The following is a 14747-nucleotide window of genomic DNA, read 5'->3' as shown; positions in this document are numbered from 1 at the left end:
ACCATACATGATATGACATTAACACATACATACAAGCATGCATGCCATGTCATAACATCCAAGTATTCAGTTATAGTGACGGGTTTTAGTTTATTCTGAGGAAAGTAAAAAACGGAAAGCAAATGAGTTAAAGAGCCGAGCTACCGAATTACAGCTCTGGAGTCGACTCAACTCGAAGACCTTCCAGAGGATCAGAATCAGATACTTTAGATGCCATCGATGTGGGACCGACCATGTGTCAGAAATGTGACCGAAAACCACGGGCATATCTGCCCGAATGCATCGAATAATTATAAGGACACGTGGAATGTTCAGTGGCTCAGAATTACTAGAAGGTTTCAGCGGGCAGCCTTGGATACTAGTTGTAAGAATCCTAGTTTCAGATATTTTTCAATCACCCATAAATATAATACATAAAAAGGTCAAACTGTAGTTTTGGTCCCTTTACTATGTTAAAATTTTATATTTGGTCTCTATATTATAATCTGACATAATTCCATCTTTCTACTTTATAAATATTATTAGTTAGTGCAAACAATTAACACAGTTGAATATTTTAATTAAAATGCTTGGGTGAATTAAAAAAACTCATATTCTAATTAAAAAAATAACTAATACTATCTATATATTTATCTATATAATATTCAAAATTAATAGTCTCATATGATTATAATGTAGTATCCGTTTAGATCTTTTTCTTTTTGTTTTAAATTTCTATTTTAGGGTTCTTATTTTTAAGTTAGATTGTTTGTATCACAAATAACGGTGAAAGTGAAATAAAATTAATTCTTGAATGAATCAGGGTCGAGTGAAGTATGTTAAATTTTAAATCGAGATTTAGACAATAATAAATATGGCATATCGTGTCTCCTCTCGTTGCATTCTATATTCAAAAGAACAATAACCTATTAAAGATTTAAACTCCAAAATTGAATGGGTGAAAGTTTAGTTTGATCAATATTTAAAGTACTAGAGACCTAAAATTGTCATTTGATGGAAAAAAAAATTAGGGTGACCATGCCCCTGTCAAGCATTGCATAACTGCATCCTGAATATTATAAAATAAATCATATCAAATTGAAATATAAAACTAAATCTAAAATTAGAGCATAGTTGATGGACCAAACCATAAACTTGACCAATATATATAATAAAAAAAATTAAAAAGCACATTTTCAAACACATAGATATGGATTTTTGTTTGGAATGAGTATTTTTAATAAAAAAAATGTCAATATTATTTTATATAATCATCAATATCTGATCTATTAATTGATTAATTTAGATCATGGATTGCAGAGGCGAGGAGGATCCCTAACTTAGTTTGCTCTATATTAATTAATGATATTAATTATTTGGATTAATTAATGATATTATAAACATGAAGGATTAAATTATATTAAATTAGAATATAGGGACTAGATCCCAGACATAATCATAATAGAATGACTGAAAACCAAATTTGACCTAAATAGAATAATAAAAATATTAAAAAGAACTCCCCAAACAGTTTCCAGATACAGAGCCAATCAAGGAGCAGCTATAGATAACATACTAGGACACGTGGTGCAATGAGGCGCTAGGAATATATCTTGTATGGATGTGCGATGCATCCCCATTATCATGGCATCATACATGAATTTGACTTCTACAGTACGGTGTTCCACTCATTACTCCTTTGAAAAACGAAAATTATCTCGTTTGACTTCGGTACACATTTATTAAATATAATGTTTACTTTAAATATTTCAGAATAAGTATAATACAACATTTATTTATTTAAAGATATTTGAATAGGATATTTTAGCGATAATAATAATTTTTTTATCATCGATGTCAATTAATTCATATTTCATTAAGTGTTTAATATTTTCTTTTAAAATAAGTGTCGAGAAACTTATTTTTTATTGTCAATTTTTTATGTTACGTCTTTTAAAGAAATTTATTTTAAAAAATTAAAAATAAAAATTTCTTAAAATTTGAAAGTTAGATGAATAAAATCGTAAATAATTTGTTATAAAGTAAGATGCAATGATTTAGAAATAAAGGGGTTTTGATAAAATGAAAAATATTTAAGTTAATTTTTTTTTATATAATTATCATATATGATTTATAAATTAATTAATTATTAACTCGTCTTCATTAAAAAGCATTTTAAAAATATGGTCAAATTCTAAAAAGATGCTTCACATTGTAGTTTTTTTAGATTTTAGTCCCTTTATTATACATTAATCCTTCGAGATGATTATCGAAAGAATTTCAATCATTTGACAATCACCACATACAAATATTGTTTTAGCTATGTACAATCTTCCTAAGAGGCCTATGAGTTAGGAGGAGGAACTGGAATAGGCGCCATTGTAGCTTAGGGGTAAATCTTTGATCTCTTTTATTCTTAGGATTGCTAGGAATGCTTCAATTTATGGTGCTAGGGATGAGAGAGATGACAACCTTAATAGAAGGCTTTTGCCTTGGTCGGACTATTCCCTTTTGAAATATACTTATTTTTATTGGGATGCTTTTAAGTTGTAATAGATTTTCTACTTCCTTTGGACAGTATATACAAATTTATCAATAAATAAATAAATAAAAATTCTGTTTAAATTAGAATGGTCAAAAATAGTGCTATTAATTAAAAATTCTTGTTAAAGTAGAATTTTCTCCTCAATCATCAAAATTATTTGATTCTAATCCTTTAATTTTATATTGGGTCGTGATAGGAACATTTTGAAATAAACGGATTAGAACAATCTAGAATGATGAAATGAATGGGGATATTAATTAATTAATTAATTAATTAATGTCGGTTTGCGATAAAACAAAATAGTGGGGGGGGGGGAAAGCAGCGAATCAGATGTTTTGGTCGGTGAGAAAGTGCCGGCTTAGGTGCTGCTTCGTTTGAACGTACACGTGTCCTATAAAACCGTGTTGGTGGGACCCTTTGGTTTAACTATCAGAGTTGATATTGCTGCCTCCGTCATCATGCGCATGATGAGGATCATGACCAGGGTATAATGAAAACGAACCTTCATCCGCATTTGTATACAGCGTGAGGGTTTAAGATTGAGTTTATTATTAATTATTTTAGTTGTATTAGTTGATTAGTAACGGTAGGGCTGAGCAACGAAATCGAGAAAATCGAAAAATCGATACGAATCGAGTAAAACGGTTCGATTCGGTTTGATTTTAAACGGTTCGGTTTAAAGGTTTTATTTTTTTGATTCGGTTCGGTTCGGGTTTTCCATATGGAACCCATTTGTTTCATATTGAACCGAATAGGGTAATTTTTGTAAAAAAAATTATAGTTTCAAGTGATTTTTTTTATTGAAAAACCGAAAAACCGAACCGAACCAAACCGAAAAACCCGAACCGTTAAAAAAATCGAACCGAACCGAAAAAACCGGTTTCGGTTTTTTCGGGTTTTTAACTATTCGGTTTCAGTTTCGATTTAAATATTGAAAACCTGTTTATTTCGGTTCGGTTCAATTTTTGGTAAAAAATCGAACCGAACCAAATACACCCCTAAGTAACGGTTTATTTTTTTAATATATATATTTTATCAAAAAAATATACTTAATTTTGATATTCATTAAATACATACTTAAAAGTTTATTATTTGGGTAATTACTCTAATAATGTGTTTGAAAAAAAATATTTGATCATATAGGATGAAAAGAAGAAAAAAAAATTCAACTAAGGTATTTACTATAATATCCATTGAAAGATGTTTAGATAACATGAAATATTCTAGAAAACGTTTGGATTATCTGACGACTTCTACACCACCACCCAATTATCATTGTTATCGTGCATGTTGTGAAAAAGATGTCTCGTACTCTACATGATTTTCATAAGACATCCTGTGTTTCACGCGACTTCTAATAAATATAATAATAAATATTATATTTTTTAATTAAAAATTTAATGCATTCTATATAGTCGTTTTTTTCTAACACATCATTAAAAGAAATTTACCTTTATTATTTATTAAAAAAAGATACATGTCTGTTAAAATTTTGATATTACATTATAATATATGATCAACGGTGAATGATGGTAAGTCAATAATAACTATAGTTAACAGTTAATCATTATTCTTAATCAATACTAAAATAACTAATATTAATATCACAATATTTTATCAACCTATTAAAATTTTTTATTTTATAAAAATGTATTTATGATTTTGAAATTTTAATGTTTATTAAAATATATAAACACCAAAATATTCAATATTTTAGTAAAGTATGTAACATCAACGTGGCTTATATATGTTTTACTCAAATATCAACTCATTTTTTATGATTTTGAATTGTAAGAAGGTACAAAGTTTGATTAACATTAAATAAATTCTGATATAATTTTATTATTTCAATCCATTCAATTTATTTTAGGTTTTAATATTAAAATATGTAATTCGTCATTAGTTTTTTGTCACTATCGAGTTAATCGATTTTATATAAATATTTTTAATTTAAATATTTATAAAATATATTAAATTATTTCATATTTACTATTTTATATGTTAAAATATATTTTGTAAAATTTAATAAAAAAAATAATAAAAAATTTATTATAATAATATTGATAATAATTAAAAGTGATGATAATTTAATTTAAATTCAATTAACTCGTTATATACAACTTAATCAAAACATTAATTATTAGTATGAAATCCTCAAACTCAAATAAATATATTCATTATTAAAATTTTATATCCACCAAAAATTGAGATTTTAATAAATATATAAAATTGATATTTTTAGATTGTAACTTAAAAAACGTGAAAAAAATCCAAATAACGAAAATAATAAAATCCACAAACATTTACTTTTTCATTGACCAAAATAGTTCGGTTTCTGTTTTTTTTTTTCCCCAGTGAAATCAGTTGTTGGTTTTAACTCTTAGAAAGTCGGTAAGTTGGCTTTCAAGGTATAAGCAAAACGGAAGGAAGTCAACTAACCGATTGTTCGTCAATTTTCATTTGTTCATTCATTATGTTATTGATGTTTTGCAATATTAAATTAATTGTTTTATGATTTTAATAATAATAAATCATATATTTATAATTTATGTTTAAACGGTATTATTAATAATATACATTTAAGCTTATTTAGATCTGTGACATGATACATACTAATATATGTATATTTAAAACTGTGACTATAAAATGACACGAGTCCTCAATTATTAAAAAATATATAATAATCCTTATTAAATCTATCAATTATCAAAAGTTACAAAGTCATCTAACTATTCATGTATTTCAAACACATTATTTTCCGTTAAAATATAGACGATAGTCTGAACCAAATGTTAATTTTTTATTGCGATATAATAAAATTTGATCTAAGAATCTTAATTGACTATCATATCATTGTCAATTTGTTAACATCTAGTTCAAACTACCATTAACTTTTTAACAAAAGAAAAGACGAGTTCAAAATATATAAAATAATCATTTTATAACTTTTAATAATGAACCTCAACAAAACAATACCCATAGTTGAATGATCATTTTACAACTTTTAATAATTAAAAAACTCAACAAAACAATACCTATAATCTAAAACCATCTGTGTTTTATCAAAAAATTTATTATAAACTAATCTTCTCAACTCAACTTACTTTCTTTATAATACTAAATTTTGAATTCGAATTTTTATTTATATTTAAAAATCTAATATCTCGTCTTACTAAATCAATTTACAAATTCAAATCTTGGTATATATTTAAAAGATTTAATACCTCTTCTTATAATGAAAAAATCCGGCCATATTTATTCCCAATTTTTTTTAAAAATATATATCATCAAATCTCTGAACCCAAATCTTCAAAACCATGTCATCTTGTCATTTGCTTATAGTTTTACTATTAGAGATGTTCATATATAAATACTTCCAATCAGTAATTTAGGAATGGTTAGGTGTAGATACCATGGTATTTATTTGGAATTTCCTTCGAGGCAGGCAAACAACTAAAACCATGATGAATGATGATCCCAACTAGAAAAGAAAAAAGTGGAGTGTGTTACAGTGTTACTACGAGGATCGGATTGAGGTGATTGAGGATTGTTCACCCAGTAAAGGGCACTGGAATGGTCATGAAACTTGGGTGGTTAGGATCTCCGGTAGGAGTCCCAACTTATAGTCCCTTATAAGTAATATGTGTCACCCTTTGATTGGAGAATAAAAAGAAAAGTAACCTGACCTCATAGGTACCTAGTGACCTAGGATGGGCACGAGATCATCTCAAGGGTCAAAGGGTCGACCTGTGAAGTGTTCTCGAGCGAGGTGTACCCGAGTGCAAGGAACAGCAAGGAGACCTTGAAATGTTCCTAGTAGGGAAGTGTAACAAAGTGAAATAATTGTACAAAAAAATCCAGATGGACCAGTGATCACATCCATACACCAAAAGCAGAGAGCAAGACTGAGGTTTTTGGACCCAAGGAGGCAACTCCACCACCAAAACACATGCATTGACTATCTTTTAACATCACCAGGTCTTTATGAGCTAGAAAAAGATGTTGGCCGAAGGGCATATTCATTAACTTTATTCGAATGCGGAATGCCTACATGCAAACTCAACTCTGGTTCTTTTTTTTTTAAGCTGGCATTGTTCTGGAATCTATTTGTGGAACCCCTAAAATTGATGCATTTATACAATGATTGCAACAAAAACTATAATTACACATAAAATTAAAAACCAAAATGAATGAATCTAATGCGCAGGCAATAATATCAAGAGTTGTAGGAGCTCTCACCCCCAGCTTCGACAGTTCAGGCATAGATTAGTGTCCGATCATGATCCCCCGGTTAACCTATCCTGCATCAGGAAGAAAGCCTTCTGCTTAGGGAAGGGAAAAAAATAAGCATATGTAAATTCTCAATGGAAATATTAACCACCATTCAACCCATATATACCAATTCATGCCCCTTCCAGGAACAGATTCTCTCGTTACTGCAACATCAACTGCTTTTAACGATGTTCAATCTTGTTTCCTTACCTTATTCCTAGGATCTTGTCAACAATCCTCCTCTCACATTACATCATCATTCATTTAATAACTATCTGCACCCACCGTTACTTTGTTAAGTTATTGACCACTTACCTGATCCAACTAAGGGACTCGTTCCATCATCAGTAGTCGATCACCTCTGCTTCAACTTCCTCATTTTCAATTTCAGCATTGGTATAGGTGAGAGCTCGCTGTAGTTTCTTCGGACAAAATATCTCAACCTCAGCCATATATGTGGCAGTAACAGGGCGATGATCAGAAAGTGTTAGTTCACTCCTCCTATAACTCAGTTGCCTCAATCCTTTACCATATTTAAGGATGCGGTCACACCTGAAAGAAGAGGTGCAATAAAAAAAATCACCAGACAAACAAACGGCAATAGCATGGATCATAAATCTTATAATCTTCTTCAAGCATACCATGCAGGAATTCGTCTCCCGACCTTGGGATCTTCTCCGTAGTATTTCTCTGAATTTAACTCATATTTGTATGTCGGTGCAAAATTTAAAGCACCCTCAGACCATCCATCAAATGTACGACCTTTTCGCAGCTCTCGTACAAGCTGACATGATAAGATAATGTATTCAATAACTGCACTAGTACCCTATCAACAGACTTCAAGTTTATAATTGATAAGAAAACTGCAATGACCTAGACTTTGTGTAGGATTAAACTACCTGGTCTCTTGCAGTCAGCTTGGACCACTCCCTCTTGGTTATGAGTTCTCGTGCTTTATCGTAAGAGAGGTTGAGACGGTAATTTAAATCACCCAACCAAATTATTCTTCTGCTTGAAAAAACATAAGTATCTCTGTTATATAATTATGTAAATGACAGATGAGTAATACATGTGAACATATCCAAGCAACACTTTTCTGATTCCCGAGCATGCATAATCTCATTACATAGACACAAAATAAGCTTAAAATATATCTTTCTCCTAAGATACTGTTTATAGGCACTAGTATCCAAATTACTTCTTATATAAGGGCCCCAAATCCCAAAAATCAAACACGTTCCAAATGCATTATTCAACGGCTACAATGATAGATGAATAAATAATCACAGATTCAGACCGCAAGTAGATTTTAGAGTATACTTACTCATGATCATGAATGCTTTTGGGAAGTCCAATTGCAGAACGAGAATGAAAATGAGTTCGCCTAAGTATTTCATGCACATCAGAGTTTCTTTTATGTTCATCTCCATTTTTTTCACCTGATGTCAGGTGAGTGCATATAAAACAAAAAAGTGTTTGATATATGGACATGCTGACTGATACTGATCCCTGAAAAAAAAATGAATAGACAGAAGAATTGAATAACAATATTATCAACAGCTTAAATTTTTGACAAAAAATATAGTAGCATGGTTCCAATAAATTGCTTCAAAGATTATCCCCCAGAAACAGGATTTACAAGATACGGGAAGTAAAAAATCAGCATGATATTGTATATACATGTTTAGCATTACCAATAACCGTACCATCTTACTCTTGAAATTGTGTTTCAGTTGTATTACAAATTGACCACACATATCCTAGATATATAGAGACTACCTACTTGATTGGAGTAACCCTGGTTTAATGGCAGAAATATTCCACTGCTATCAGATCTTTAGAATGTCACTAAGCAGGGTTTTCTCTTTGAGGGCTTCAATCTTAGATTGCTTAAATATGGGTTCTTGCATTAACTCCTTTGGAATAACTAAGTACCCACCATCATGAGTCATTTGTTGATGCATAAGATCACCTAAATCACAAGTGGACTATGTTCCTCGGACTCTTTATTTTTCTTGAAGTACACGTCCTACACTTGGGTACTGGGATATGACCTCCAAAGATATAGAAAAACTTGAAGTCTAACTATACATGTGTTCAACACTTACACCAGAGTCCGAGTAACATGGCTAGTGAAAAGGGCAGATATAGCAACTGCTATCTTATAACTCATTCCTTATCACTTAAAAATGGCTCATCACCACCTCATTGGCTACATTAACTACCTTCCACACCCCCTCAAGGTTCACGTCTCAATCACCTATTTCAAGCACATGCTACTAATGTGACTCCCACCAAAATGCTCAAGTGAAAAAGGGCTGTCTTGTATACCTAGTTGTAGCATTACCTCATCCCTCATTAAGGCACTAATCGTGAGTGGCCCTGGGACGGTGGGGATTTATTCTCAATGCACTGACATTTTACTGAATGTGGCCCTATAAGGACTCTTTAAAATTATCAATAAAGGGGATCTGATCTTCCTTAAATATATATTAGCTTACTAAAACCCTCCTATTTGCCTCTGCTGGTTAGATCATTTAACAACATCTGAAAAGAATGCCATCATTCTTATACTACTAATGTGACTCCCACCAAAATGCTCAAGTGAAAAAGGGCTGTCTTGTATACCTAGTTGTAGCATTACCTCATCCCTCATTAAGGTACTAATCGAGAGTGGCCCTGGGACGGTGGGGATTTATTCTCAATGCACTGACATTTTACTGAATGTGGCCCTATAAGGACTCTTTAAAATTATCAATAAAGGGGATCTGATCTTCCTTAAATATATATTAGCTTACTAAAACCCTCCTATTTGCCTCCGCTGGTTAGATCATTTAACAACATCTGAAAAGAATACCATCATTCTTGCCGAATTGTACAATCTAAAAACTACATGAACTACAGCAGCACAATATACAAACTATATTACTCCACAAAGTTCTAACACGACCCAAGAAAAAACAAACAGTCAATTTAAGGAAAAAAATCAAGAATCTAACATCACTAGAAGGGAACAGACCTTGTTACCAATGTAGCCCATTACACCAACACCAACAGTAGACACCTTCAAGTTCTGAATATGCCTGCGCAAACTCCTACGGACCCATATAGTGAGGAAGATTCCTACCATCTGCTTGCTAACTATTCTTACATATGATGATCTTCTTTTCCGCTTCAGGAGGGATTCCAGGTCAAGATCTGCAAGCAAAGCTATCCCTGATGGCATGTCATTTATGGACTTGAAGGAACTATATGTTCGAAAAGACTTGGTTGCTGTGAAAGTTTTGATCGATTTGAAAGAAGTTGGTCTTTCCAAAACATGCTGAGATAGCAAGTTTAGTGGAGGCTCTGGCCAGCTTAAACCAATCCTTTCAGTTCCACTAAGAATTCTGGTTAATTTTCTATTTTGTTCAATCCCACTAAGCATTCTAGTAAATTTCGCATTTTGTTGACTGACTGGGGCTTCCTCATTTTCAGCACAATCTTCTGTCCGCATGCAGTTAAGTCTGTCTAATCTCTTTGGAGAAGAAAATTGCCTTTGTAAATCCTGTTCTTCAGCTACTGGCACATCAAGTTTAGAACCATCATAATACTCTGAAACCTCATAATCGGGGGAAACCATTTTGTTTTCAGCTGCATTATTGAATTCATCAAAGCCATGGGGTTCTTCATCCAATGGATAAATTTCTTCACCAATATCACTATCACTTTCAAGACATATCTCCTCTTCTAAAGTTGGGAGATCATCAGATGGCTCAAACTTTGATGGAGATGGGGGATCACTGTAGCATTTTACTTTAGTTGTTGCAGGTCGAATTCTATTGAGCGTTTCACGGATGATGTTTTCCCACTTAGGAACTGGGCGGCTATCTTCTGCACCGAATATATTTCCAGCATTTAATGGTACTATCTCCTGAAGACTGTAAACATATAGGAATTATCATATTCTGAGATGAATATGAATAGCAGAAAATCAAATTCAGGATAAATTGCTAAAAGCAAGATGACCATATTTTGAGTTGACATGTATGATAAGGGATTTTAAGGTCAAGATGATACAAAAAAATTTGGAAGTGACCGAAAAACTTTCTATGAAAACATTGCCTGTCAGTAAGACGGAAGGAAAACTAGAATCAAAATGTACAACCAGAAAATGAAGAAAGTTTACATGTCAGGAAAATACTTACCCGAACACATAGATGTCAGCAGGGTCATTCATATCTATCCACTCATCAATATCTAGGTCATTAGGTGGAACCTTACCACCAACATTCCAGGTACTAACGCATATTCTGTTAATTGAGAAGGACAAAATACAAGGGTTCAGCAAAAAACCTTATAACAACCAAACTCCTATGAGCCACCAAAATACCACAACTCATTTTAGGATTTTTATATGCAGTCAACGAGGGAGAGACAGTGCACCTTATGTCCTTTGAGTCTATGTATTGTGCTCTAAAAGTCTCTGACTTTCGTCTCCTTCTTACCCTTGGAATATTCGCTGAACCCAAAAATAGGGAAAAAAGAATTTTAGTATGAAAGGAAATCACAAGAGCAATTCACCACTCCATGAATTGGAGATTCATACAAGCCTCAAAATATTACACATTTTAGAGTTCCAACATCAAGTCTCCATTTGCGGGGAGATTTGATTAGAACACTAATAGTTTGATTAAATCGAAAATCAATAGAATAAAGTTAGTACAGTTTAGTTGATTATTCAGTTGGATTAATGGTTAAACATTTTTAAATTCTAGTTAATTCAGTTAATGATTGTTCGGTTTGGTTAATAACCGAACTTATCATTTGAACACCCCTAAGCAGATTAAAAATTTTCCACCTGAAAATTGCAGTGATAAATTGTACCTAACTAATTAGTTTCACAGGGTTATGAAGCAAGGTTAAAAGAACTGAACTCTTAAAATACTCGCTCAGTCGGATGCTATAGATAAATCCGTTGTTAGGTGGTCCTCAGTTATCTTTTAAGTATTTTTGGAAGTGCACATCCACATAGATGGCATCCAATTGAAAGGAAAGGCGAGAAGAGAGATCCCTCCGGCCCCCACACCGCACAAAAATATGAATAACTCTATCATGATTATCAATTCTCCATCAATCAAACAAAATAAATAAAAATTTCCTTCGCACTTAAGTCCATTGTCTTAACCTAGCCAGCCTCATCAATCGTGCTTCATGAGATGCACCACTACACATGCAAAGAATGAAAGGAGCTGTACTTGTAGGCCACGGCATGATTGCATTATCTTCACTCAATACTAATTATATTGAATAATCTTTCTACTAAATCAACTATCATATGTTGAAAAGAAATCTCAATCCCAATATCGCAACTATTCCAATTTGGCTGCTTTACGGGCGCAGCTGATCATAAAACTGATTTCTGAACTCAATCAAACCACCAATGTACGACCCAAATTTCTTTCTGTAGAAACTTCAATTTCCAAACTTAACAACTAAAACGAAAATGGTCATACTCAAGTCTCGGGCGTCAAGAAAATAGAAGATTATTAGCTTACACCTCAATGATATAGCAAAATGAAAACGATGACGTTATTAAGGAATTAAAATCATTACCATTTAGATCAAACTGAGGCTCCTCCACTCTGCACTCTCTAAACCTTGATTCTCTGCCATGACTGCATTCAAAGTATTCTGCAAAACCAATTCACATAGCCAAAAAAGAATCATTAACCAACTCAACGGGACATAAAAATCACCCAAAAGCTCAATCTTCCTTATAATATAAGTTGCAGAAAATCGACTATTTAAAGGAAAATGGTGAAAGTTACCTTCGGATCCAGAATCAGAACTAATGTCGTCTTCATCCTCAGTATCAGCGCTGTAATAGGAGTCTCTGGGAGCAATGTTGAGCAATTTGCGCACGAAAACACGAGGCCAAAAGTGCTGTATGCAGGAACAACCAAAACAGCAGATTTCAGACCAACTTCTCTGCAAGTTCTCTATTACATGTCCCATTTAAAAAAGGCTCAGATACAGAAAAAAAATACCTCTGGCTGGTGCTTTGAACTCCGCTTCATTGCTGTATGTCCAAAAATAAGTTAAAGAAATGAAGAAAAGCAAAGAGGAAGATGAAAGAAAAACAATTGAAACCAAAAGACTTGTAGGAAAAAAGAGAGGGAAAAGGTCAGCACTGCAGTAACTATCTTTGGTAGGAAAATAAAACATTGTAGGGATAGGCGGCCACGAAAAGGGAGTTCTACATTAATGCAGACTTAATATTCTATTAAAAAAATATGTTATCATTATTTTTTTAATAAATCGGTAAAAAATATCAAAAATACTATTATTTCTATTTAAAATATTAATGTTCTTAATATTTTCGGTAAAATATCCAATAATAATAAAAATAATAGAAAAAAATAATAAAATTGGTAATATTTTATTAAACACGGTAAAGCACCCAATAATAACAAAATCGTTAGAAATAATAATGTTTCCGATAATTTTTATTAATTTTCTTAAAAATAATAATAATAAAATTGATAATATCTTTTTTTAACTGTATATTAAAACTGTTGTACATGATCATTTCTCTCCGAAAATACGTATCAGTCAAAGCGGTATTTTTTTTAGAATTTTGGGTAATCTAATTGGATGTATTTAATAAAAAATATATATTAAAATAAATCATTTTTACGGAAAAACTTAAAAATGTATATAATAATAATTAGTAAAAGTGTATATTTGGTTTAACAAAATGTTTTTAATTTTTTATATAATAATAGGAAATTAAATATTTTAAATTTCTTCATTTGAATTAAAAAACAAATTTATATAATATCAATTTCTACAAATTCAATTCGAATGATTTTTACCAGTTAAAGAAAATTATATATGTACATTTTTTAAAAATCTAATATTCTCTTACGAAATTCCGAATTTTTTTTGTTAATCATTCAGCTATGAAAATCTAAATAAATTATATTATAGGTTAATTTAATCAGTTCGATTTAGAGAAAAAGGGAACTGATCAGTTTCTTCTAAAATTTTAGCAATAGCTTGAAGTTACGAGGATACTACTGGCCTACAACAATATCCACTCATCCTCCATTTGTTTAGATGATTTCTTTTTTCAAAATACTATGTGATTAGATGTATAAGGTTAGATTTCATTCAAAGAAGAATAACCAATAGCTGAGAGTGATGTGCAAATCAAATGGAAACTGATCAATTTTTTCTGGAAATTTTAAAACAGCTAGAAGTTACGAGGATACTGCTATTTCAATATCCTCTCCTCCTCCATTTGTTTATATGATTTTTTTAAAATACTATGTTATTAGATTTCACTCGCAGAAGAAATATCAGTAGCTGAGAGTGATGCGCGAATCAAATGCGCAGAAAACGAAAATCAACAGTGAAAAATCAAAGAGATTTGTACCTGTTTTCGGCTGAATCAAACTCTGCTTCCGTAGTGGAACGGAGAGAGAACAAAAACAACTGAAATTTTCGAGAATGAAAAACGGGAGAATGGAGGCTGATCTGCTCAGCGGCTGCGCGTTGAAAGATGCAAATTCGAAGTTTCCTTTTAAAGTTTCTGGGAAACTCTAAAATGAAGAAATGGGATTTGTTTCCTCTTGCAGTTGCAGACAGCAACAGAGCATTTACTTGCCCTCGGTGTTTCGGCTTATATTGAAAGAAGGGAAATCGTATGTTTCTTTTCTTGGCCAGATTTACATTTATGTACGTTGCGAAAAATTAGGTGCCTGCCTATTATGGCGTCATTTGTCACCGTTTTATCTATATAAAAATATATAATAATTATTAATATATGTTTAATAATAAAATAAATGACTTTTTATTATGTTAATTTTAAATCTAAGTGTATTATTAAATTGTTTATTTTTTTTAATTTTTATGATATGAATGTTAAGGTGACTATAATGTAGTATTTGTTTCTTTTAGTCATTGT

General features: G+C 31.6%; 1 protein-coding gene across 2 annotated transcripts; it reads right to left on the bottom strand.

Annotated features, from left to right (window-relative positions):
* Positions 1–6763: 6763 nt before the first annotated feature.
* Positions 6764–14494, bottom strand: LOC120218520 (type IV inositol polyphosphate 5-phosphatase 3-like). 2 transcript variants are annotated; one of them, XM_039215440.1, is made up of 12 exons: positions 14217–14494; positions 12826–12857; positions 12607–12721; positions 12392–12469; positions 11222–11297; positions 10984–11088; positions 9816–10716; positions 8121–8305; positions 7696–7804; positions 7438–7580; positions 7112–7348; positions 6764–6825 (listed from the first exon to the last, which is right to left on the bottom strand). In XM_039215440.1, exons 2-11 carry the CDS (start codon positions 12853–12855, stop codon positions 7141–7143), a joined length of 1950 nt encoding a protein of 649 aa, XP_039071371.1. In that variant the 5' UTR covers positions 12856–12857; positions 14217–14494; the 3' UTR covers positions 6764–6825; positions 7112–7140. The 2 variants fall into 2 exon arrangements, with proteins under 2 accessions (XP_039071371.1, XP_039071372.1); XM_039215441.1 differs by having other exon boundaries at positions 6764–6820.
* Positions 14495–14747: the final 253 nt, after the last annotated feature.

This window comes from Hibiscus syriacus, unplaced genomic scaffold (assembly GCF_006381635.1).
Source record: "Hibiscus syriacus cultivar Baekdansim isolate YM2019G1 unplaced genomic scaffold, ASM638163v2 tig00110198_pilon, whole genome shotgun sequence".
Classification (NCBI taxonomy): domain Eukaryota; kingdom Viridiplantae; phylum Streptophyta; class Magnoliopsida; order Malvales; family Malvaceae; genus Hibiscus; species Hibiscus syriacus.
Note: the sequence above shows the minus strand (reverse complement) of the source record. Positions and strands in the feature narration are given on the sequence as shown.